Below are 24,439 nucleotides of genomic sequence, written 5' to 3'. Positions count from 1 at the left end.
GGAACACAGAAAGCTGGTGATAATGTAAAAGAACAAGTAGGCCATTTTCCAGCTTCTGCAAGCAGCAGAACTTGGCAACTTCAACCACGTGGCCCTCGCTTTATAGTGAAAAATAGAAGGGACTACTGACAATTGGTGCTGCTTAGCTGGAGCTAAGAATTTAGTGGTGATTAAGAAAAGACCAGCATCACTGAGGTGAAATCTTCTAGGAAGTGTCCTCTGAGAGCACAAAGCTTTTTTAATTTACAGAGATAGCCAAAGTTGTACCCCGTGCTGCAGCTGTACTTGGTAATGTGTAAGAATCACCTAGATGGCACTGGTTTTAAGGCATGAAGGTGTCAAGAAGATCAACTGAGTCTTGGCACTGTGAGAGACCACAGAGGCCATTGGTGAAGGTGCAGCTTCAGTTGCAGTTGATGGTCCAGGATTGAAGGGGTCATGTAAAGGATTTTAGGATTGGTACCCTGAAGAAAGCCTATCAGAGGCTATTAATGAAACCTAGTTGCAGCAGAAAACCCCTGTGTATTTGAGATGTTAGCACCAGGGGATGATCACTAAGAACAGCAGCAACAGTGGAGTGGATCAACCTGAGCTGAGAGAGCTACAGAGGGCAGAGCTGGAGAAGTGACACCAGCCCTTTGGAGGAGCCCAGAAGGTTATGTGAGGATCCCAGACATTGAAAGAAGAAGCTGTAACACTGAAGTTGTATTGGAGACTCCAAGCTGTTCGAGATGCCACAGCCATGGGCTATCTGCTAAGAAAAGCTGCTAACAGGGACTGGAACCAGCCCAGGAGAAGGAAGTTGTTGCAGTCAACAGAGATGAAAAAGGAGCTGGAGATCTGAAGACAGCTTTGACATCAGACACAGAGATGCAGAGTTTGGAGTTTGCTTAGCTGGTTTCCTGTCTTGCTTTGGGAATTGCAGTTAAGTGACTGGATGAGTCTCAGAAGAGACATTGAACTTTGGACTTTTAATATTGTTTAGATTGCTATAGACTATGAGGACTTTGGAATTTATACTAAATTTATTTTTGCATTATACTGTGTTTAGGTACGTCCCCCATAGACGCATATGGTTGAACAGACCTACGGGGGACAAGGAGAAGAATGTGAGGGTTTGTATATGATCTGCCCAGGGATTGGTAGGATTAGGTATGGCCCTGTTGGTATAGGTGTGGCCTTGTTGTAATAGGTATGTCACTGTGGGCCTGGGCTTTAAGACCCTCATCCTAGGTCCCTGAAAGTCGGTATTCTGCTAGCAGCCTTCAGATGAAGGTGTAGAACTCTTAGCTCCTCCTGCACCATGTCTGCCTGGATGCTGCCATGTTCCTGCCTTGATGATAATGGACTGAACCTCTGAACCTGTAAGTCAGCCCCAATTAAATGTTGTATTTATGAAAAAAAAAAGAAATGTTATCTATATATCTTCCTTCTGTCCCAGAAACCTAATAGGTTTACCACTTCTTTGAGAAAGTCTCACTCTTGACTACAGGTAGAAGATCCAAGTCTACAAGTTTAGATTAACAAGAGATTTTGATGATTTTAAACTCGTAAAGATCTTCCTGCCTCTGCCTCCCAATGCTGGGATTAAATTATTACCACCAGAAATAATTTTGATTTTTAAGCCCATATTAACTCTCTACGAATCAATACTAATGTATCTTTTTCTTTGTGTATGAAAGTATCAAATGTCTTACTTTACAAGTAATATCTAGACCATAGGAATTTTCTCCTCTACTTGTTGCGCCTCCCATTTTTTCAATTCTTGATATCACACCCAGAGGAACATCAAGTATTAGGGCAGAATCCTGTAACAAACAAAATTACAAAAGTCAGTATTTCTGTCAATAAAATGAAAATATCAAAAACATATAAAATAACCATAAGCTTTCAAAACATTTTTCTTGCTTTGGTGCATTAGCCACTTAAGAGTATAAGAGTGTAAGTAGGATATAGGTCACACATGAAAGATCAAGCATTAAAATAGGCAAATATATCATCAAAATGTATCCTCAAATTTTGGCATTTCCTATAACATCATGGGTCTAGGGAGTCACTCACAATTGGTTTCTGTAGGCTCTTTCCTACAATGCTCTGACTTACAGCTAAGTCAGGTCCTTCCCTATTTTTCAGACATTTTCTCTGTAGTTAGGACAATGCACTTTGGTAAAAGTACTCTTGTTGCTTAGAATGATCCATCTTTCTCAACTACCAAATTTCTTCTGATAGCTATATCTGTGGCTCTCTGAGCCTTGGTTTTCCAAATGGACCAGGCAGAACTAGTAGTAAGCTCTTCCTCTGAAGAACAGCTTAAGAGAGATTCCCATTGTATCACCTGGGTTTCTCCCTTCTCACCATGAATTTATTTCCTCACTAGAACCCAAGCACTTGTTTCATGGGTTTATGATCAAGCCAAAGTCTGGAAATACATATCAAGAACCATACAAAGGCACACGAACGTATGTGCACATTCACTTTAATCAATTTTCTTCCCTCACATTGAACAACTACTTCTTCCATGTTCCTTTTTTGTGACCTCTGAATTTAGTTAAGGTTTTGCTTGCATGAGCATTACATATCTGGTAATTTATGAGACTATATATAACTTATCAGTGGCTCTATCATTGAGGAACATGATTTCTCCTCTACCAGCAGCCATTAAATGTCTTATAGTTCCTCTGGGAAGTACAGGGCCATTAAAAGTGCCCTGCAGCATAAGTAAAGCCAATCTCAATATACCATGCTGTGAGATTCTATTTATAAACAATTCTTTTTCTTTGAAGTTTGTAGCTGAAGCTAGCCTTGAACTTCTGATCCTTCTGCCTCATCCTCCCAGTGCTAAGGTTACAGGCCTCTGCTATCATGTCTGACAAATAGGTATTGAGGACAGGAAAGTGGTTGCCAGGAGATGAGGACAGGAGTGTATAGGTATGAATAATTCTTTTGTGGTCCTCTAACAGCTTCACATCTTTATTATCGATAGTGGCTACTTGGTAACAAATGCCACAGAATATACAAAAGATACTCACAAAACTATCAACACTCAAGTACCGGTTAACTGAGCACCTCTCACACTCCCACCCTCTTTCCCTTCTTTACTTGTATGTGTGTTAGCTTGCGTGTGCATGTGTGTGTGTGTTAGTGTGAAGGTTGCAGGAGTATAGAAGGTGTCCTGTTCTATCACGTGTCACCTCATCCCTGCAGCTCTAGAGTTAGATGTGTATGCATAGCCACACTTGGCTTTTTCTCCGAGTACTGGGGTACGGGCTATGATTCACATTCAGGTTCCCATATTTGAAAAGCAAGTACTTTTACCCACTGGGCCATCTCTCTGGCCTTCTAAGCAACTTTTCGGTTGATCAAGCAATATAGATATATTGGATATACTGGAGGCAGTTTGGAAATTAGTACATGAGACCCCTCTGTATTATTTGTAAAAATCGTGTATATGTGTAGTTATTTGGAAATAAAAAAAAATCAAGAAATTTAAGTTCAGGTATTATGTGAAGATAAACAGTACTAGCTCTTAACATGGAAGAAATTGGCTCAAATATGAGTCCTAACGTTTATTAGCTAGAGAACTTGGATAAGTCAGTGCTACCCCTAGGTCACACTTAATCTGTACATTAATGAATATTTGTGATAATGGATATAAAGTAGCTGGCACAATGCCCATTGATGGTAGCCAGAAAACAATGGAAGTTGTTATTGTTAACATTCTGATGATAATAACTGTGGCTTAGAATTTGAAGGACATGAGTGTGCTTTATACAAATAGCATATAAGTACATTCCGGCAGAACTTTGTCTCTGCACCTGTAAGGAGGCATGAATAGCTGCTATATGCATTTCTGTTAAATACTATGCATTTTACAATACGACTGAAAGTAAAATGCCCAAAGAGAAAAAAAAACCCTGCCCTAATGTTCTAGTTGGTTTTGTGTCAACTTGACATAAGCTGGAGTTATCACAGAGAAAGGAGCCTCCCTTGAGGAAATGCCTACATGAGATCCAGCTGTAAGGCATTTTCTTAACTAGTGATCAAGGGGGGAGAGCCCAGCCCATTGTGGGTGGTGTCATCCCTGACCAAGCCCATTGTGGGTGGAGCCATCCATGGCCCAGCCCATTGTGGGTGGAGCCATCCCTGGCCCAGCCCATTGTGGGTGGAGCCATCCCTGGGATGGTAGACCTGGGTTCTATAAGAAAGCAAGCTGAGCAAGCCAGGGGAAGCAAGCCAGTAAGTAACATCCCTCCATGGCCTCTGCATCAGCTCCTGCTTCTTGACCTGCTTGAGTCCCAGTCCTGACTTCCTTTGGTGATGAACAGCGATGAGGAAGTATAAGCTGAATAAACCCTTTCCTCCCCAACTTGCTTCTTGGTCATGATGTTTGTGTAGGAATAGAAACCCTGACTAAGACACTTAGTAACATAAATAACTGTACATTATAACACATTCACTTCCTACTAAGTCTATCTAAAAAGCATATTTCCTTGCAGTGTGCTATTATTCTTAAAACAATTCTGAGATTCATTATTGGATATGAATTGCATTCTTAAGTATCAAACAGCCCATGATAGCATGGACCCCATTATGTAGATTACAGACTAGAATCAAACTCATTGTGATTCGCCTACCTCCACCAGCCAAGTACTGGGATTACAGATGTAAGCCACTATGCCCAGCTATGAGACACAGCATGGGACTTCTTTAATCATTATATAGAAGAAATTCTAAATCTCAGACTGGTCTACCAGAAAACAGAAAATAAGGCAATGAGGAGAACCAGCCAGCTCCTTACCCAAAGCCCACACATTCTAATGAGGCTATTGGCCATGCTCTTCCTGAATGGTATGTTCTAGGTCTGATAACTCAGCCGGCTGAACAGGAAGATCCAGGAATAGGAAAATTAGCCCAAGTCTCAGGAAACGTGAGTCATCACTATCTAAATATCATTAAATATTAAGAGTGTCAAAGGTCCATTCTAACTAAAAACCATATGCTTCTTTCTGTTCCTTCAAGTCTCTAAAGCAGTGGAGAAGAAATATGATAAACCAGCAAAGAGTCACCCTTTCTTATGGGGGAGAACAGAGAACTGTTCTGGGCACTGGGGTTTGTGAAGCTAAGTTGTGGAATTGCCCTTCTGGATTTTGGGACTCAATCATATCAAGGAGATAAGAGGGTACCCAAAGAGCAAAATGTCAATTTGCCAGTGCCAAGAACCATCAGAAGAAGCCACCCAAAATTGAATGAGATATCAGAAAAGAGCAAGCTGGTACCTTTGTTACTACATGCATTCTGTCAAAGCTCTGTGGTGATGACATCCTTGGAATGAAATAACTGTGGTTAGAAATTGGCTGTCCAGAAATATATCAGATTGCATCTGGTGCTCATGTGGGAAAGACCAGGCATCATACATAACCTGAATTTAGGATCCAGCACCCAGAATTCCCCGAAGGAATACTGGTAGGACTAGTTCACCTAAAAGATAAGCACAGAATGCTTTCTGAGAAGAGGAGCATATGATCCACTGGTATTTCATGAAGACTCAAGCAGCAGGATTGCACACCATGGACTAGCAAGGAGAGGGATGCTTCCAGCTCTCTGCATCGTGGATGCTAGTGCTTGAGTTCACAAGGAGGACTAGGAGAATGTGAGAATGGAGGGGGACAGGAAAAAAATAGAGGAGATGACTAGCTTGAGGAGGAATCCAAGATGATTTAGAGTTAGGTCCAGATCTCAGATGGACCATGGTGGCCCTGTCAAAAGATATACTGAACATAGGGTTGAGGAAGAGGGGTAGATAGTTGACAATATAAAAATATTAACCAATATAGAGATGCTTCACATTCAGAACAATCTGAATAAAACACTAAATGATGTCCTCTTCTTTTACTATCCATAACTCATTCTTCCATGTATATCTTTTAACTCTTAGTCATCAGGAAAATGCAAATCAAAACAAGATTCCTCCTCATACCAGTCTGAATGGCTAAGATCAAAAACTCAGATGACAGCAGAAGCTGGCGAGGATGTGGAGAAAGAGGAACACTCCCTCCTCCACTGTTGGTGGGGTTGTAAACTGGTACAACCACTCTGGAAATCAGTCTGACGGTTCCTCAGAAAATTGGATATACTACTACCTGAAGACCCAGTTATTCCACTTCTGGGCATATACCCCAGAGACACTTTAATATACAACAAAGATACATGCACCACAATGTTCATAGCAGCTCTATTTATAATAGCCAGAAGCTGGAAAGAACCCAGATGTCCTTTAGTAGATGAATGGATACAAAAATTGTAGTACATTTACACAATGGAATACTACTCAGCTATCAGAAACAATGACTTCATAAAAGTCTTAGGCAAATGGATGGAACCAGAAAATATCATCCTGAATGAGGTAACCCAATTACATTTGAAAAGTAAATTAAAAATATCCAATAACCGAAACACACACACACACACACACACACACACACACACACACACACACACACACACACAAATCCAACTCAAAAAGAAAAGAAAAAAAGAGGAAAGACTTGGCCCGAAGTCATAAGACTGGAAAGCAATTGACAGTTGAAAAAGGAGTGAGGACTGAACTTCAAGGAAAACACAGACTTAAGCAATAAGAAGGAAAAAGTGAACTGCAGAGAAGGCAAAAGGGAGAAGTAGGCAGAGAAAAGGAAAAAAGGAGTGAAAAGTATTAAGCACTCTAAAGAAGTTTGAAACTCAAGCACTCAGCAAACGCCTTTGGGATTGAGCAGCAGATAAGCAGAAGCTAGGCCTTGAGAGGTGGGGACTGATGTCTCGATGAAGAAGCAGCATTTCAAGAACGGGAGGAAAGAAGATGGGAAAAAGATGATGAGTTTAAGGAGCCAGAAAGACAGCTAAGCGGTTGAGAGCACTGGCCGCTCTTCCAGAGGTCGTGTTTGGTTCCCAGTGCCCACATGGTGGCTCACTACCATCTCTGACTTCAGTTCCAGGGGATATAATGCCCTCTTGTCCCCTCCATGTGCAACAGGCTCTTACATGGTGCTTATATCTACATATAGGGAAAACACTCATAAACACACACCTTCATGTAAACAAACAAATCTTTAAAAATGTTTTTGAATGAAGAGTCTTGAGCAGTTATGCACAATACAGAGAGTATAAAGATGAAAACCAAAGTTGTAACACTCAAAACGAGTGGTGCTAAGGCTCCAAAGAAGGTAGAAGGAACAAGTAGGGAAAGGTTCCAGAAGAGGTATATACTTCTCAACACCTTCCCATCAAAAACAAAGAAAGGAAGAAAGAAAGAAAAGTAGAGAAAAGGGGAGTATGAAAAAAGGTAGTCATTTAAATGACTGATGGAGATGTGCTAAGAATTCAATCTGAGACTAAAAGAACTGCCAAAGCAATAGTCATATTTATTCTGCAGGCTGAAAGCGTAACATAAAATGGATCATCAGGTAAATCCATTACATAACTTTCAATACCAGCACTGAGGCCATACATCCTAGTTTGGGCTTTGACATGGGTACATGGAACAAAAAACTGGTGGTAGGAAGAGCAATTTTCTTTGCTGTGGTTCTGAGACCCAACCCCAAGTCTTCATGCACTCTACGCAAGTCCTCTACAGGCATTTTGACAATATGATCCATATTTTGAATCCAAGAGTTATTTTAAACCTAAAAATAGGATTCATTTTGCAGCATCAATATAGGAGATGACATCAGACTGAAAAAAACACCTGTACAGGTTGGGTATCTTTTATCAAAATGTTTATATCAGAGAGCATTTCAGACCTGAACGATTTTTCAATTCATAATAATTTGGATTTGGAATGCAGAACTTATTGGTTAAGTATCTACAGCATGAAAAGCCCCAAAATGTGAAGCTCTTTGAGCATCATATTTGATCTCAGAACATTCACATCCTTGCACTGGGATATTCAACCTACAGTTAGCATCCTACATTATTAGACCATAAATAGCATTATATAAATGTCCTTGAAAATAGGCAGGCATAGTGGCTTACATGGATAATCTTAGTACTTGGGAGGCTAAGGCTGGAGAGTTGCTGCAACTAGTTGCCAGCTGGGGCTATATAGTGAGTTTCACAGTGGCCTGGACTACAGTAGCTCAAAAAATTAAGTAAATAAAAATTAAACAGATAAGTAAATGATAGAGGGTAAAAAGTTCATTGGGCACAACTGTGAAAAGGGTGAGCCTAAGCTTCCAGTGTAATTTCTGAAGAGAAAAATACTTAATCACTTTTTGCTTTGGTTTATAATGAAATTGTTTAGTTTTCTCCCCAGGCAACAATATGGGTCTAGCTTTCAAATGGCCACAATGCAAGTAAACTTTGAGTTCCCACCCTGTTGCTTCCTGTTGCCAGAGCTTCTGGTTCCAATGGCAGCTAGCGACGGTCTTGAAGGAAGCAGCATGATACCCAACCTCTATCTGAAGATCATTTCACAGCTATGAAGAGCATACAGAGAGTTTACCCATTTGGCTTTTCCGTACTCTCTATCTGTATCAGAAGGAAACTCAGGAGGAAGGTGAAGGAGACAGATAACACTGTCTTAGGTCTATACTCAAGTACCTCTACAGAGGAAAAGTCCCCTGTCACTAAAGCTTGAGTGGAACAGCATACAAGAATTTGGGGGTAAGGCTGTAGGAACAGATTTTCTGTTGGGAATGGTGATATACAATGAGAGTCATCCCAGTGTGGAGGAGATGCAGGAGAATCACTGGTTAAAAGCAAACATGGGCTATATGGTAAGACATGCTGTACTAAAACAAGAGAATTGAATCACTATGAGCCAAGCTAGGGATTTCTCCTTGAATTTAATCAAGGAACAAATATGTTGTTTCTGGTTTATCAGAAAATACAATGTTTCTAGTCACCAGTTTCTCATGGTACCAGCAGCTGTAAACAGAACTAAACTCTACTGTCAAGGACAACAAGCTGCTCATTTGGAAGATGGCTTAAGTTTCACACATATCTTCTATATTCTTTCCTGGTTTCCAGCAGGATGTGGGAATGACTTGGGGTAGAAAGCATCACTTGAAGGTGGCAACTATCCCTGGTATAAAGGAGGAGTAGAAAGTGGGATTTCTTTAGTTAGGTGGTGGGTCTTTTATGAATATTATATGCTAAATATGTTAAAATCATGTTTCAGGGAGTGAGACAGGTGGTGGTAGGATAGGTTGGGAATTAACATGTTTTAGTTGGAAGAAATGGCCTGAAGAGAAGCCTAGAAGAGAAGAACAGAGCTAGTTTAGGAACAATGAATGTACTTTACAGGAGCCAGAATGTGGGCTAGATATACCAGAGGCATGCTAAGAAGACCAATCAGGAGCACCTTACACAGGGTCCTACATATATAGCTGAGGTGTCTGAAATGACAGTCTCTAAGTAGGAGGACTCAAAAGATGGCAAATGAGCTCAAGGAACTAGAAGAAATGCAATAGGGAAGACTAGAAGCCAGGAGACTGGGATGGCCAGGGCAAAGGGTAGGACACCAAGAAGAGACACAATGAGGGCAGTGTAGGGATCATAGAGGGGACAAGATGATATGGGCACCTTTGGGATGACAGATTGTAAAAACAGCCCTTTCAAACAATCAAGGATATCTAAAGAAGAAACCAAGGCATAATCTGGCTATGAATTTGATTGCCAGGGAGAAAGTCAAGGTATCTCCCCCAGCAGTTAAGAAGTGAGAAACTGGGGACTAAAAGAAAGGTTATAGCAGGGGGATGGATCAGTAAAAGTCTTGATAACCTGAGTTTGATCCTGAGAATCCACAGTGGAAGGAGAGAATGGACTTCTGAAAGTTATCATCTGAACTCTATACATATGTGGGCACATGCAATATATAAACACAAGAGCAGCCTAGTAAACCCTACAGAGCACTGCACTTGAGTTGCAAGACCCCTAGCAGTAGGAGTATGAATCCTGAACTGGCCATCTCCTATAACCCGAGAAAGACTTCCAATGGAGAAATTAGGACATCAACCAAGTCACACAACATTTGACATACAATTTTCCCTGCCTACAATATGTGTAGGGACAAAGACAGAGCACAGTCTAAGGGAATAGCCAACCAATTTGAGACCCATGTCATGAGAGGGAGCCTACCCATCCCATGGTCTCAAGAATCAATCCTTGACACTAATAGTGATATGCTGTTATGCTTGCAGATAGGAGCCTATCATAACTGTTCTCTGAGAGGCTCCACCCAGCAGCCAATGAAAACATGCAGAGACTCACACCTAAATATTAAGTGGAGCTTGGGGAATGCTACTGAAGTGGGGGAAGAAGTAATGAAGGAACCAGAGGGATCAAGGAACCACAAGAAAACCTATAGAATCAACTAACCAGGGCCCATAGGAGCTCACAGAGACGGAATCATCAATAAGAGAACACGCATGGCACTGCATGGCACAGATCTAGACCCTGTGCATATATGTAGCAGATGTGTACATGTGGGACCCTTAATAAATAGAGCACAGGCTGTCTCTGACTGCTGCCTGCCTTTGGATCCCTTTCCCCTAACTAGGCTGCCTTGTCTAGCCACAACAAGAGAAAATTCACCTAGTCTTGCTGCAACTTGGTATGCGAAGACTGGTTTGTATTCATAGGAGGCCTCCCCTTCTCTCAGGACAAGGGGAGGAGTAGATGGGGTGAGAGAAGGTAAGAAGGGGAGGACTGGAAGGAACACAGAGAGAGAGAGAGAGAGAGAGAGAGAGAGAGAGAGAGAGAGAGAGAGAGAGAGAGAGAGAGAGAGAGAGAGAGAGAGAGAGGAAGCTGTGGTCAGGATGTAAAGCAAACAAATAATCAATAAAAATACTTTAGCTGTAGAGATACATTTGATGTAAGGTGGCTGTCTTAGGGTTTTACTACTGTGAAGAGACATCATGACCAAGGCAACTCTTATACAGGACAACATTTAATTAGGATGGTTTATAGTTTCTGAGGTTTAGTCCATTACCATCATGGCAGGAAGTATGTCAGTACACAGGCAGATGTGCTGGAGAACTAGCTAGGAGTTTTACATTTTGATCTACAGACAGCAGGAGACTGTACCACACTAGGTGTATGTAGCTTGATCTGTAGGAGACCTGAAAGCTTGCCCCTACTTCCTCCAACAAGGCCACACCCCCTAACAGTGCCACTTCCTATGGTCCTGTCAGGACCAAATACAATTACCACATTCTACTCCCTACCCCTATAGGCTTGTAACTTTATCATGATGCACAACGTATTTAGTCCAATTTCAAAAGTCCCCATAGTCTATAAAAGTCTCAACTTGTATAAAAGTTCAAAGTATCTTCTGAGACTCATACAATCTCTCAACTGTAATCTCCTGTCTGGAAATCAATCTAGCAGATCCTCAGAAAATTGGAAATACTTTTACATGAAAACCGAACTATACCCCTCCTGGGCATATACCCAAATGATGCCCCACCATCCCACAAGGACACATGCTCCACTATGTTGATAGCAGCCTTATTTGTAATAGCCAGAAGCTGAATGGATACGGAAAATGTGATCCATTTACACAATGGAATACTGAATATTCAGCTATTTAAAAAAAGGACATCATGAATTTTTCAAGCAAATGAATAGAAAATACCATCCTGAGTGAGGTAACCCAGACCCAAAAGAACATGCATGGTATGTACTCACTGATAAGTGGGTATTAACCAAAAATACAGAATACACATGATACACCTCACAGATGCTATGAAGTTTAACAAGGAAGGCCCAAGTGAGTATACTTGAATCCCACTTAGAAGACAGAAAATAATCATGGGTGACAGGAGAAAGCAACCTGGATAGGAGAGGGTAGAGGGAAGGACAAAGTGGGTCAAGATCAGGTATGGGAGAGACTGGAGAGAAGTCAAGAGGGCCAGGAGAATGAATAGAAACATGCAGCTGTGGGGAGTGGGACCTCTAGAAAGACTCAGAGACCTAGGATATGAGAGGATCCCAGGACTCAATGGGGGTGACTTTAGCTTAAATGCCCAACAATGGGGAGATGGGACCTGAAGATAGTACCTTCAGTAGATAGACAGGGTTCCCAGGGGAAGGATAGGGTAACCAATCCACCTTCAAATTTTCTGACCCAGAATTGTTCCTGTCTAAAAGAAATACATGGACAAAAATGAAGCAGAGACTGAAGAAAAGGGCAACCAGGGATCTGCTCAACTTGGTATCTATCCCATGGGTGGGCACCAAACCCTGACATTGTTACTGATGCTATGTGGAGCTTGCAGACAGGAGCCTAGCATGGAAGTCCTCTGAGAGACTCTACCAGCAGCCGAATGGGAGAGATGTAGATACTCACAGACAACCACTGGACTGAGGTAAGAGACCAGTATGGAAGAGTTAGAGGAAAGATTGAAGTGAAGGGGATGGCAACTCCACAGGAAGAACAACAGTATCAACTAACCCAGGCCCCTCAAAGCTCCCAGAGACTACTAAGCCACCAACAAAAGAGTATACATGGGTTGGTCCTTGGCCCCCAGCACATAAGTAGCAGAGGACTGCCTTGTCTGGCCTCAATGGAAGAGGAATGTACCTAATCCTGTAAAGATTTAATGCACCACAGAAGGAGGGTGTGGGGATGAGTGGGTAAGGGGGGGGGGGGAAGAACACCCTATCGGAGGCAAAGGGGAGGGGGGATGAAGTGAAGAACTTTGGGAGAGGAGACAAGGAAGAGCGTCAAAATTTGGAATATAAATAAAATAATTAAAGAAAAGTAGATCACCTACGTCCAACATACAATGACACTGGATACACATGACCATTCCAACAGGGAGAAAAGGCGCAAAGAGAGGAAATAACGGACCAAAGTGAGACTGTAAAGCAGCTGGGCAAACTCTAAACTGCATCTCCATGTGTGATGTCAAAATGCTCTTCAGATTCCCATCTCTTTCAGCTTTGTTAACTGCCACATAATTTGTCTTCTGCTAGTTCCACCCCATTAGCAGTTCTTTCTTGTCAGGTATCCCATGTTTCTAGCATCTTTTACCTCTTGGGGTTTCCAAGGCAACCTAGGTTTCACCTTCACTGCATCACACAATGGTTTTTCACAGATTCACCCAAGGGCTTCTCTGGCCTCCATGCATGAAACTCCCTGCCATGTGCCTGGTGCCTGGCCTCAATACATTTCCTTAGCTACAAAGGGAGAATTCATCTCTCTCTCTCTCTCTCTCTCTCTCTCTCTCTCTCTCTCTCTCTCTCTCTCTCTCTCTCTCTCTCTCTCTCTCTCTCTCTCTCTCCTCTGTCTCATCTCTCTCCTCTCCTCTCTCTCCCCTTTCTCCTCTTCTGTCTTCTCTTTCCTCCTCCTCTCTCATCCTCTCTACTCCTCTCCACTCCTTTCTCTCTTCCTCCCTCCTACTTCTCTCCTCCTCTCTTTCCTCTCTCCATCTCTCCTCCTCTCTGCTCTCTCCTCTATCTCCTCCTCTCTCCTCTCTAACCTCTCTCCGATCTCTCCTCCTCTCTGCTCCTCTCTCCTCTATCTCCTTCTTTAACTCCTCCTCTCCTTTCTCTATTCCTCTCTACTCTCCTCTTCTCTCTCCTACTCTCTACGCTCTCTCCTCCCTCTTCTCCTCTCTCTCCTTCGCGCTCTCCTCTTTCTCCTCCTTTCTCCTGTCTTCTCTCTCCTCCTCTCTCTCCTCTCTCCTCCTCTCTCACCTCCTCCTTCCTCCTGTCTCTCCTCCTCTCTCATCTCTCTCCTCCTCTCTTCTCTCTCTCCTCTCTTACCTCCCCTCTCCTCCTCTCTCCTCTCTCTCCTCTTCTCTCTCTTCTGTCCTCCTCTCTCCTCCTCTCTCTTCTCTCTCTCCTCCTCTCTCTTCCTCTCTCCTCCTGTCTCCTCCCCTCTCCCCTCTCTCCTCTTTCTCATAAAATTTATGTATTCACTTTACAGCCCTTCCTCTCCTCTGAGTACTCCCTCACTCAAGTCCTAGGCCCATTCCACCTTTCACTCCTCAGGGTGTCATCCCCCCCCCCCCACAACCACTAACATGATTCCTTTATTCTGCAGAGAAGGATTAAGAGGTCTGAAGGGGACAGGGACTCCACAGGAAGACCAACAGAGTCAAGTAACCTGGACCCTTGGGGGCTCCCAGAGACTGAACCACCAACCTGACATTATTAATGACAGTCTGCTATGCTTCCAGACAGTGGCCTAGGATCACTGTCTTCTGAAAGGCTTCATCTAGCATCTGATAGAAACAGATGAAGAGAACAGCAGCCAATCATTAGGCTGAGAGAGCGGATCCTGGTGGAAAAGTGGAGATCTAACCATGGGAGAATAGTAGACCTAACAGGGGACCAACTCTTAAAGAAACTTGGGTTTGTTTCATCCAGAACTATTTAACTTCTCATAGCTCCTCAGTTAAGTGTTGAGCCTTGTAAATTCCTTTATCATGCAATAATTTTGACTAGCTTGATCTTGTGAGTACTCCATAACTGGTTTGAGTTAAAGAGGATAGGGTCCTCTACCACTCAGAAAATATTATTGGGCTTTACTATTTATCCCACAAGATATGTGTTTTATAGGGTTTCTGCTCTATCCCCAAATGGTTCTTATACCTTGGAGGGTGAGAGGTGACACAGATGTATTATTTACAGCTGGGCATGACACAGATACTTATATTTTTGCATCTGAATAAGTTGCAAGTTTCTACTATCACAATTCCTGGAGCTGTACCATAGCCCCCTTGTTCAATTACATCATTTCAGCTTTCAGTTTTTGATGGTTTCCTTCACTGCCTAAGCTTGGCTGTCCTGAAACTTGCTCTGCAGACTGACCTTGAACTTGGAAAACTGCATAGCTCTGGGATTGAATTAATGCTGGGATTAAAGATATGTACTACTATGTCTGGACCTAAGCTTTTCTTTAATTCCTCCCTCTGTAGCTAAGGAAATTTGCTGAAGCCAAGCACGTGGCAGCTCTTTCCCTGCAAGGAGGCTCAGAGATGCCATTGGGTGCGATCTTTCCCTGAGGTTTCTACCCCCTTAATTTCATGTAATATCTTTAATCTGGTTATCTCCTTCAATGTAGGATTTAGCTTCATTCCACTTCCTGGTGCCCCCTTTAACCATACATTTTTTATTTTTCCTTTCTAAGCTTGCTAAATTTCATCAAAAAGCTCTTCATAAGAGTGCAGCACAGAGTATGCGCTAAGCTGTTTTGGGACTTCCTTTGTCAATGCAATTAATCTAAATCTCTTCACCTTAGCCTCAGGCAGACTGTTCAGACAAGGGGAAAAAAGCAGACATATTCTTCACCAAAATATCACAAGAACAATTTCTAACAATTTTTTAGAACATATTAAATTTTTTTCTCCTCTGAAACCTCTTGAGCTAAGCTCCCACAGTTCCAATCACTCTCAGCACCACTGTCCTCCTTGTTCCTACTAGAATGGCCCATTAAGCCCCACTTAAATCTTTCAGCTGCCTTTCTAATCCACAGTCCTAAAGTCCATTCTTGCAAACAAAACCATGGTCAGGCCTATCACAGCAATAACCCAGTACCTGGTACCAACTTCTGTCTTAGTTCAGGCTTTATTGCTGTGAAGAGACACCATGACCACAGCAATTCTTATACAATATCTGCTCACTGAGGCTCCTATGAACTCCACAGGCATCCATTCCTGACTTAGTCTCACACTATCGCTAATGCCTATACCATTTCCAGTCTTGGCCAGCATCTATCCATCTGTCTATCTGTCTGTTCCTCCCTGTATCCTTCCCTCCCTCCCAAGATTCTGCTCTCCTCCAAATCTGCAGCAGAGGCTGAACTCAAGATTTTTTTCCATTAAGTTTCTATCACCCATGGTGCTTCTCAACTGAGCCTATAAATCATGTGAGGGCATACCCTCTTCCTAGGGAATCCCACAGACTAGATGGTTTTCACCACTTCCAGTGTGGTGCTAGCACATAATTCCAACTATACTGGCAATGTTTCCACATTATAGCTGTACATTTCAAGTCCAAAACTTACTTGTATGCTCCCAGTGGGCTTTACCTATATGATACTCCCTTCTCTGGTGAGATTCATTTCAATGAATGACAGTACCTTTCATTACTCAAGCAGAAAATCATGGGAGTCATCCTTGAGTGGATGATTATCCAACTCCCTTCTCATAATGGCTCACCCAAATCCTCTGAAGTTGACCACAGCCGGTTTCCTCCAGCCTATGTCTGTCGTAATTGCCTTTAGGCTTTTCTTGCTTACCTGGACACCAAAAGTAACTTTCTAGTGAGTCTTCCTACTTCCAGCCTCCCACTCCCTTATCCCACTGTCCATGCTGAGGCTGGTATTCTCTTTCAGAAATGCACATCTGGTGTGGTCCTTCATGTAACTCATATACTGTGGAACTATTACTTCTGATCCTGAGACTACATCTTATTCCAACCACATCTCTTCCTAGCCCCTCTACTCTTTCTGTTGTTGGTGGTCCAGTTCTCACAGATCATTCAACTGTTCCCAGCACAGATGTCTATGTAGTAGTATAGGAAAGTATAATATGTGGGATTTGGAAGCCCTCTGCCAAGTACACCTCTCTTTCCATTCCCCCTGTTCAAGTTTATAAACATATATGTCCCACCGCCTTCTGCCTTATAACATCACCATTGCATGTGCTGCCATGGGATGTGTCATATTTCTCCCAGTCACTCCTCTAGATCCATGAGTAATGTTGTATTACAATTCACCCCACATGGTATTAGGTTCACTATAGTATACAGAGAATGGTTCTGGGTCAAAAAACCCAAACAAAGAATAGGTCAAATTGCTTCTCTCATTCACAATAGCATCTGAACTCAGTTTGCTCCTAGTTGGAATCTGGAATTAGTCTTTGTGAAGTCTACAGGCTTAAATGGAGTCACATGTTTATAGTTGCTCCTGCTGTGATCACAGTATTAACCAAAGACAAGTTCCTTGGTACATTCAAGGTCAGATGATGCCTATGAGATTTCTGAACTCCAGAGGCAATGGTATTCAAGATGCCATAATTTAGTAGGCTATACACTGTGATCAAACCATTGAAGCATGTACCAAGGCATTTAACTTATAGGAAACATGAAAAACACATGAGTTTACTCACTCAATATACTTTTAGAGACGGTGTGCTGTCTCTGCCTACTGCACTAGTGAGTATCAAAAGGATTCAAAGTTTGTTAAAGTCACAAACATAGCAGTATGCAACTAAGAATTCATTCATCCAACACTACAAATTGAACATCTTCAATGGAAGCTGAAAGCATACCAGTGATCAATAAACAATAAACAAGGTGAACCAGAGAAATATAAGAAATATAATCACCAGTTCTCAAGAGAAAAACTAACCATGGAAAAGTGTCAAAAAGCCAGTTGTGAAAGGTTTCAGAGCACTTAAGGATTAACTGAAAAGTGTAATAAAAGGACAATTCTTTATCAAACATACAAAATAGTTTTTCTATTTTGCAACCAAATTGACAATTACTGTTCTAGTTTAGACTATTGAATTAACACTACAACAGCTATTTTCCAGCTCCTGAATATAACTACTTCGGTAGTATTCCTTCGGCTTTCTGCTAACATCACTGCTTCCTTTTGGATTTTCACTAAAGGTTGTGTGGCCAATGCTTAAAAGGTTTTAATATAATATCTCAGAAAAAGAAATAAAGTAGCAGTCACTATCAGATGAGCATTTCATTTATGCATTAAATGCCAAACCCTGTTGTATAAAGTCCCATGTGTAAACAAAGAAAACCATGCCTAGTATAAGAAACCTAGTCAGCTTCTAGGAGGTAATAAGGCCATGAATCTTAGAAAAGAATCTATTGCTGCCACATTGCTAGACTAGCATAACCCCTTACTACATTCTAAGTCTTATCCTTATACCTATAAGTATAGTTACCACCCCTCATCAAAGAAGGTTCTTGATACAGAAAATAGAGACTATTACACAAAGCCACAAGTGGATAGGATGCAGAGATCAATGGATTATGAGGACCCCAGACCCAAAGGATACATACACATCATAGCTCAGGGAACGCCATGGAAGAAAGGATGGAAAGATTTCAGAGTGCCTGTAAGTCTGCTGTGAAACAGTTTCAGTAAAAAGAGCTGCATGCACTAGACTGCAACAATAGCAATATCAATGGCCATACACATATGGACGTGCAACAAATATAATAAAAGAAAAAAGTTGACAGGAATCTGAGGAAGAGTAACTGGGAGGGGCTAGAGGAAGAAATATAATTCTATTTCAATTAAATACATTTTTAAAAGAAAATGTTTGAATTCTACCTAAAAATGTAGAAAAAAAGATTGCTGTTTTTTTTTTTTTTTAGTTATAAAGCAATACATACCTAATTTAGGTATTTTTGAGAAATACCAACAAGTGAGAAGAATATTTAAGCATGTATAATTCTGCTCTGGATATCCCAAGAATTGAAAATTCTTCATATATATTCCTTATGGACTCTTCTTTTGAGGTAATTTTATTGTTCTATGTAGTTAAAACCACATAGACAGCCTCATTATGTCACCACAATATGAATAACTTCCCCAATTCGTTATCAAGGATATAAAATGAAACCAGATATACATGGTTAAACAAGCCAGGAGCCTCGTGAGCTGAAAGGGCCTGTAACATAGCTTTAATCCTAACTTTTGATAATTCTTATATATTAGCACCAAACATCTCAATCTATCCCTATAAGACCCCTGGAAACTATACAAACCAAGTCCACACAACTGGTCCACAGTGAGGCACTTCAACATTCAATATGGTTCCTGTACTAGATTACTTTCTATTGCTATTTCTTTCTTTTATTTATTTTTATTTACTGAAAACTCAAGGTGGGAACCTGAATGCAGGAACTGAAGAAGAGACCATGGAAGAAATGATGCACTTCTCTTATACAGGCCAGGCCTTCCCACATCAAATCAGCAATCAAAGCAACACCCTGCAGACTTGCCAATCGGCCAATCTGATGCGGGCAATTCCTAAATTGAGGTTTTATCTTCCCAAGTAACTTTAGGTCGGATCACTCACTCCCCATAACAAAACAACTAAAATAAACTGCACAAAGCTCCCTTTATAGTGTTCTGCAGGAAAAAAAGGACCAACATGTGGACCAGACTGCCCTTGAAAACACAGAAAATCTTCCTGCCTCTTCCCCCAAGTGCTGGGATTAAAGGTGTGTGCTATCACTGCCCAGCTCATTGTCTCTTTTAAATAGTAAGATCATGATTTTATAACATGACCACAAACAGGACTACTGTCTCATTTTATCTAGGCATTCATTATATTATACTTCAGTTAATTCAGGATAGAGGGATCTTATGTTTAAATAAGCAGTACCTAGTTACTGATTTCAAACGCTTAGATTCCTGTTAAGACAGACCTTCATTGTTTAACCTGTTACTAAGTAGGTGCTATCAGTATACTTTAATGTTGTAGCAATAGCTGTGTCTGATATTGTAGGCATTTACAATAATTTCAAACTCTGACTCTGCCATCTAGACATTGGCTTATCTGTTGCATCTCACATCTCAGCCATTCATTCCATTATTTTATATTACATTTTACATTATATTATATTACAAGGAGGCGTCCTACATAGAAGGTATTAGTGGTCACCCTTCCTAGTTGTCATTAAGCCTTTATTAGACAGTTTGTAACCCCATCTAAATATACTGCCACCATTTAGCTTGCCTTTTCCAGAGACTGTGTCATTCCTTGATTCCACAAAAATAATGCCAATGATACTCACATGGTTTATTTTCTATATATTTAAACCACCAAACACTAAAATAATTGGCAAAGACTGACACCCAGCTTGCTGTAAACTTCCAGAACCTACCTTCCCATTCTGGAAAACCAAAAGATTCCCTTGGGTCCACTCTTCACTCTTCCATCTACCTTAAACTCAGTTCCCAGGAGTATTGGAATCCCACCTGCCCGTGCATTCAGGAGTGAGCCATGATAACCTATACCATCTACCACAAGCTCTTCTGGGAAAGGCACAGTAGCTATACATTTTCTCTTGTTTTTCTGGGGTTTCTCTGCTCTATGTCATTGCTTCATCAATGGGACATCCTTTGAAATGTGGTAACAAACCATTTTTGGCCATAGGTTGAAAAAGTAAGTACCAGTAAGCCATGATACTCATCCATTTTACCCTGCTATTTAACGGTAGGTAAAAAGACACACCTAGATACTTCTAGATACTTCTAAAGTGGTAGGCTTTAACCAAGGATTCACATCAACATTATATTCTGTGATGTTCTAAAAATGTGTGCATGCTTGGTCCATGGGTCCAGACATTCCGATACAGTGAATCTGAAGCATCTGTATAAATTGGTAAAAATCTAAGTTGTTCATTCTACTGTGTTGCTGTCAAAAACCACTGTCCTACACCAATACACTCTCACCACCTCTCCTTTATTTTGAAAGATAAAGCTTATTTGAATACTTCATTCTACTGCATACAAAACAGATGTTAGTGTTATATCAGTTTTCTAGAAGCAAAAATTAAGAATTGAGAAGCAAATGTATCCCCCACGTTAATGCGATCAACAGTAAATGTTGTAAGGTAGAAGAGAAACAGTATAATTTTTAACAGTTAGGGTCACCTTTATGGTCTTATAATCTACTTACCGTTTCCAAACTTCTTAAATAAAGACGATAATTTGTGATGTAAACTCTTCCCTTAATGGGGCCATTGAAAGGACATATGTAAATAACTTCTTTGTCTAGTAAGATAAAAAAAGTACCCTAAAATAATGGAAATAGATACCAAGATACACAACAAAAGGTACTAACTTACTATAAACTACTTGGCTACATTTAACTACAATAAAAATGACTAAAAAGTTGAAAGCAATACTGGCAAAGTTTCCACAGCTCTATGCCAGGCTGAATTAGGCACTCATGGCACTTCTGAGTCTGCCTCTAATGTTATCACCACCGGAGACAGAGCACAGAAATCAATGAGGGTCTTTCTAGCGCTAGCATTTTATGATTGTAAAAGAAACTATTTGAGCTATTTCAAAGGAGGACAATGTTCACACAGGGTAGCCTCATGACTAACCAGTAGGCTGGGTGTTAAAGTTGACAACTGCCAACCACACACATATCATAGGTTCTTGTTGCTTTTATTGACAAAAGGTCTGTTTCTGCAACCCTGTCTAAACTTAAACTCATGATCCTCCTGTCTCAGCCTCCCAAGTGCTGGGATTATGGGAATGTGCCACCACACCCTGCTATAATGCCAGTAGTAGAAATCTGTCTGCTGAAAACATCTAAGTGATAATGTACAGTCAAGGTAAAGTATGTATTTTCTAAATTTAATGGAAGGAGAAAATAAATCAAAAGATTCAATTATAATAAAAATATCATTCTGTTTCCCTTCTAGGATATCCTTGAGTATGTTAATAATTTTGAAACCCCTTTCTCTTCAGGTAATAAATGACAACTATATACTAAGGTTACTTCATGCCAGTTCAATCAGCTACTGTACTGGTTAAGGTTTGTATGTTGATACCCAAACATCCTATGAAACTGGGAAGAATATATTTTACTAATTTTAGTTTCAAGTCTAGAATTGTGAGTGTGAGTCTGTGGACACCAAATGAGTTCTCATGGTTCTTGTGGTATTCAGATAATTCACAAAAGTACTTTTTTAAAAACTCCATTTAATTAGCACAATAATTTAGCCATTTAAAATGAAAACAATGCTGATTGTTGGCACCAAATATACTGTCACGTGGTAGGAAGGACCAACCCTAACACAAATATAGAAGCCAACACCATGCTTCTACAGTGGGAAGTCAGGATGATCTGGCCCTTCCAAAGTAGATAGTGTCCTCTTAGAATACATTTATCATGAAAGAAAAAGCAAAACAAACAAACAAACTAAAAACACTGTATCAAAATGTTACCACCACCTAATTCCCACTTTCTGGCAAAGAATCTCCTATTATGTCACAGAGGAGTCTTTAAGCTGTTATCATTTTGAAACATACATCACAGACTGAAAGCTTTAATCTACTTCTGTTCTTATAACCTAACATTATGAAGAGTGGACACCTCTAGTTTGTGACTTTCAACTGATAACCTATGTTGTTCTCTCTAGATCATTCTCTTTGGTACAGTGACTAGAATACCGCTACCCTTGTGAGCACCAAGCTCTTGAAAGAACTCTGATCAGGAAAGGCATGCAGTGTTCTCTTTGCATTGAGACTCCTAAACAAACCTTATTTTCCTCTTTGACTTGTGGAACACCAGCCACCTTACCCTGCTGCACACTACTCCTCCAGTTCTGTATCCCCAGCCACAAAAGCTCCTTACCAGTAATTAGTAATTCCCCTGGGAGTCGTGGAACAGTCTCACTCACATCCTGACTGACTCCATCTTGAGACACCTACAAATGAAAGGGGCATCGGAAAGAAGTATCATCTTCACACACATGATAGCAAAGGGAAATAAACTTTTAAAGAAAAAAATAGAAGTTTAGCATTGAAGAAAGCTAGAATAGAAAAGTTCAAACTTGGAAAAGAGAATCTGGAATAAAAATACAGCTTACTGGGATGTTCCTAGCTCATGGGAAGCCATGTGTTCAATTCCTATCAATAGCAAACTAGAAAAATAAAAATAAAAGTCTGTGCTGGCTATAACAATTATTAGACATGCTAACTACTAATCTGCATTTAAATAATATTAACAAAGTTTTATACTTTCTAAAAAGTACTTTAAAGCTAATATACATCAGTATAATGGTCAATCTTTAATGAAATCAGTGTGCTGTGTGGTAATAGCCTTGTTTTTCTGCAGTTTCTATAGAATCATTACCACAGTGCCTTACTTTTCATCTCTATTCTATATAAGTGAACAAGCAGTCTGTCAGAAACCTTGTTAGGTCTCTAGGAACCATTTCAACAAGTTCCCCTTAGACTTTTTCTGTAGGGTTCCCATTTGGGAGGTATTCTCAGGTTCTGTGGGGTTCCCATTTGGGAGGTATTCTCGGGTTCTGTGGGGTTCCCATTTGGGAGGTATTCTCAGGTTCTGTGGGGTTCCCATTTGGGAGGTATTCTCAGGTTCTGTGGGGTTCCCATTTGGGAGGTATTCTCAGGTTCTGTGGGGTTCCCATTTGGGAGGTATTCTCAGGTTCTGTGGGGTTCGCATTTGGGAGGTATTCTCAGGTTCTGTGGGGTTCCCATTTGGGAGGTATTCTCAGGCACATGTGCCTCATCTAATCACAGCAGCCGTTATGACATGCAGGCAAAGCATTAATCATTAAACTAAGGCAAGTGAGGTATGCTGGCATACACTTTTTAATGCCAGCTTTTGGCAAGCTGTGGCAAAATGATCACAAATTGAGGCCAGCCTTGGCCACACAACCTGACCTAGTCTCAAAACAAACCAACTAAGCCACCCCCAAAATTAAATCTCAGTATTTAAAAAACAAAATATAATGCTGTAAAATTAAAAAGCTAAAATAAAGTGAAGTGATTTGTACATTATAAAGAGTTACTTATTACATCATGAGGAACACATATAAACTATTAAGAAAAGAATCTCCCCACCTCCCTTCCAAGACAAACAGCCAAATGACATTCATGGTTACTTCACAAAATCAACAGGAATGGGAAATAATGTAGCTTTCAAAAGAAATAAAAGGTCAGACTTGTCAGTAATCAAGAAATAAAAATCAAAAGTTAGCCACCTTTTTGACTGAGCATTTTTGTACACTGTGGGGTACAAGAATAAATTAGCCTTTCTGGTGGACCATCTTTAAAATCTCAAAGTGCCATAAATGAACTTACTTTGAATTCACCCTTCCCTTTCCAAAAACATCTCATTCTAATGGAACATTTTACCCTGGCTACTTGGAAGCATTTTATGTTCAAGTTGTATGTTTAGGTTTTGTAAGACTAATCATCCTAGGTAGAAAATAATGTCATATTTAGGAAGGTGTACTAGCCTGCTTAGTCTTGGCCTATAGCTCCTTCAGAGAACTGTCTAAGACAGAGAGCTGCTTCATACCTGAATGTAAGATCTGACAATTTGTGAACAAAGCTTTGGAAGAGTATTTACAAAAGCAAAAATCACTTTACACATATTCTATTTAAATCTTTCCCAGAACAAGGTAGGATGATAAATAAAACCATGTCTCTATCACCTTATGCTATATGAACACACAATGAAATTCATGGTTCAATGTGACCCGACTGACTGTCTAATACAAGTAAGAAGAAGTATAAAAACTCAACTTACATTCTTAGTGGATTCATTTTCCAAGGAGTGTGAATTATACTTAGATGCTGATGCAGAAGCCATCCTGGAACCTACCAAGAAAGACAAAATTCGCTATTGACTGAATTTTATTGATATTTCAACCATGCAACATCAAAGAACAGTCATGAGGCCAGGGAGAT

At 40.6% G+C, this 24,439-nt stretch overlaps 1 protein-coding gene across 1 annotated transcript in view; it reads right to left on the bottom strand.

The window, feature by feature from the left end:
- Nucleotides 1–24,439, bottom strand: part of MTM1 (myotubularin 1) — a 108,120-nt gene that overhangs the window by 63,913 nt on the left and 19,768 nt on the right. Inside the window, exons 2-5 of the mRNA XM_080911050.1 lie at nt 24,279–24,349; nt 22,353–22,425; nt 20,661–20,755; nt 1,698–1,808 (exon numbers count right to left, since the gene is read on the bottom strand). Coding sequence (XP_080767176.1) covers nt 1,698–1,808; nt 20,661–20,755; nt 22,353–22,425; nt 24,279–24,341 — 342 coding nt within the window. The 5' untranslated portion in view covers nt 24,342–24,349. The remainder of the gene's footprint in view (nt 1–1,697; nt 1,809–20,660; nt 20,756–22,352; nt 22,426–24,278; nt 24,350–24,439) is intronic.

Source organism: Micromys minutus (genome assembly GCF_963924665.1).
Source record: "Micromys minutus genome assembly, chromosome: X".
NCBI lineage: Eukaryota > Metazoa > Chordata > Mammalia > Rodentia > Muridae > Micromys > Micromys minutus.
This window is presented reverse-complemented; position numbering and strand designations above follow the sequence as displayed.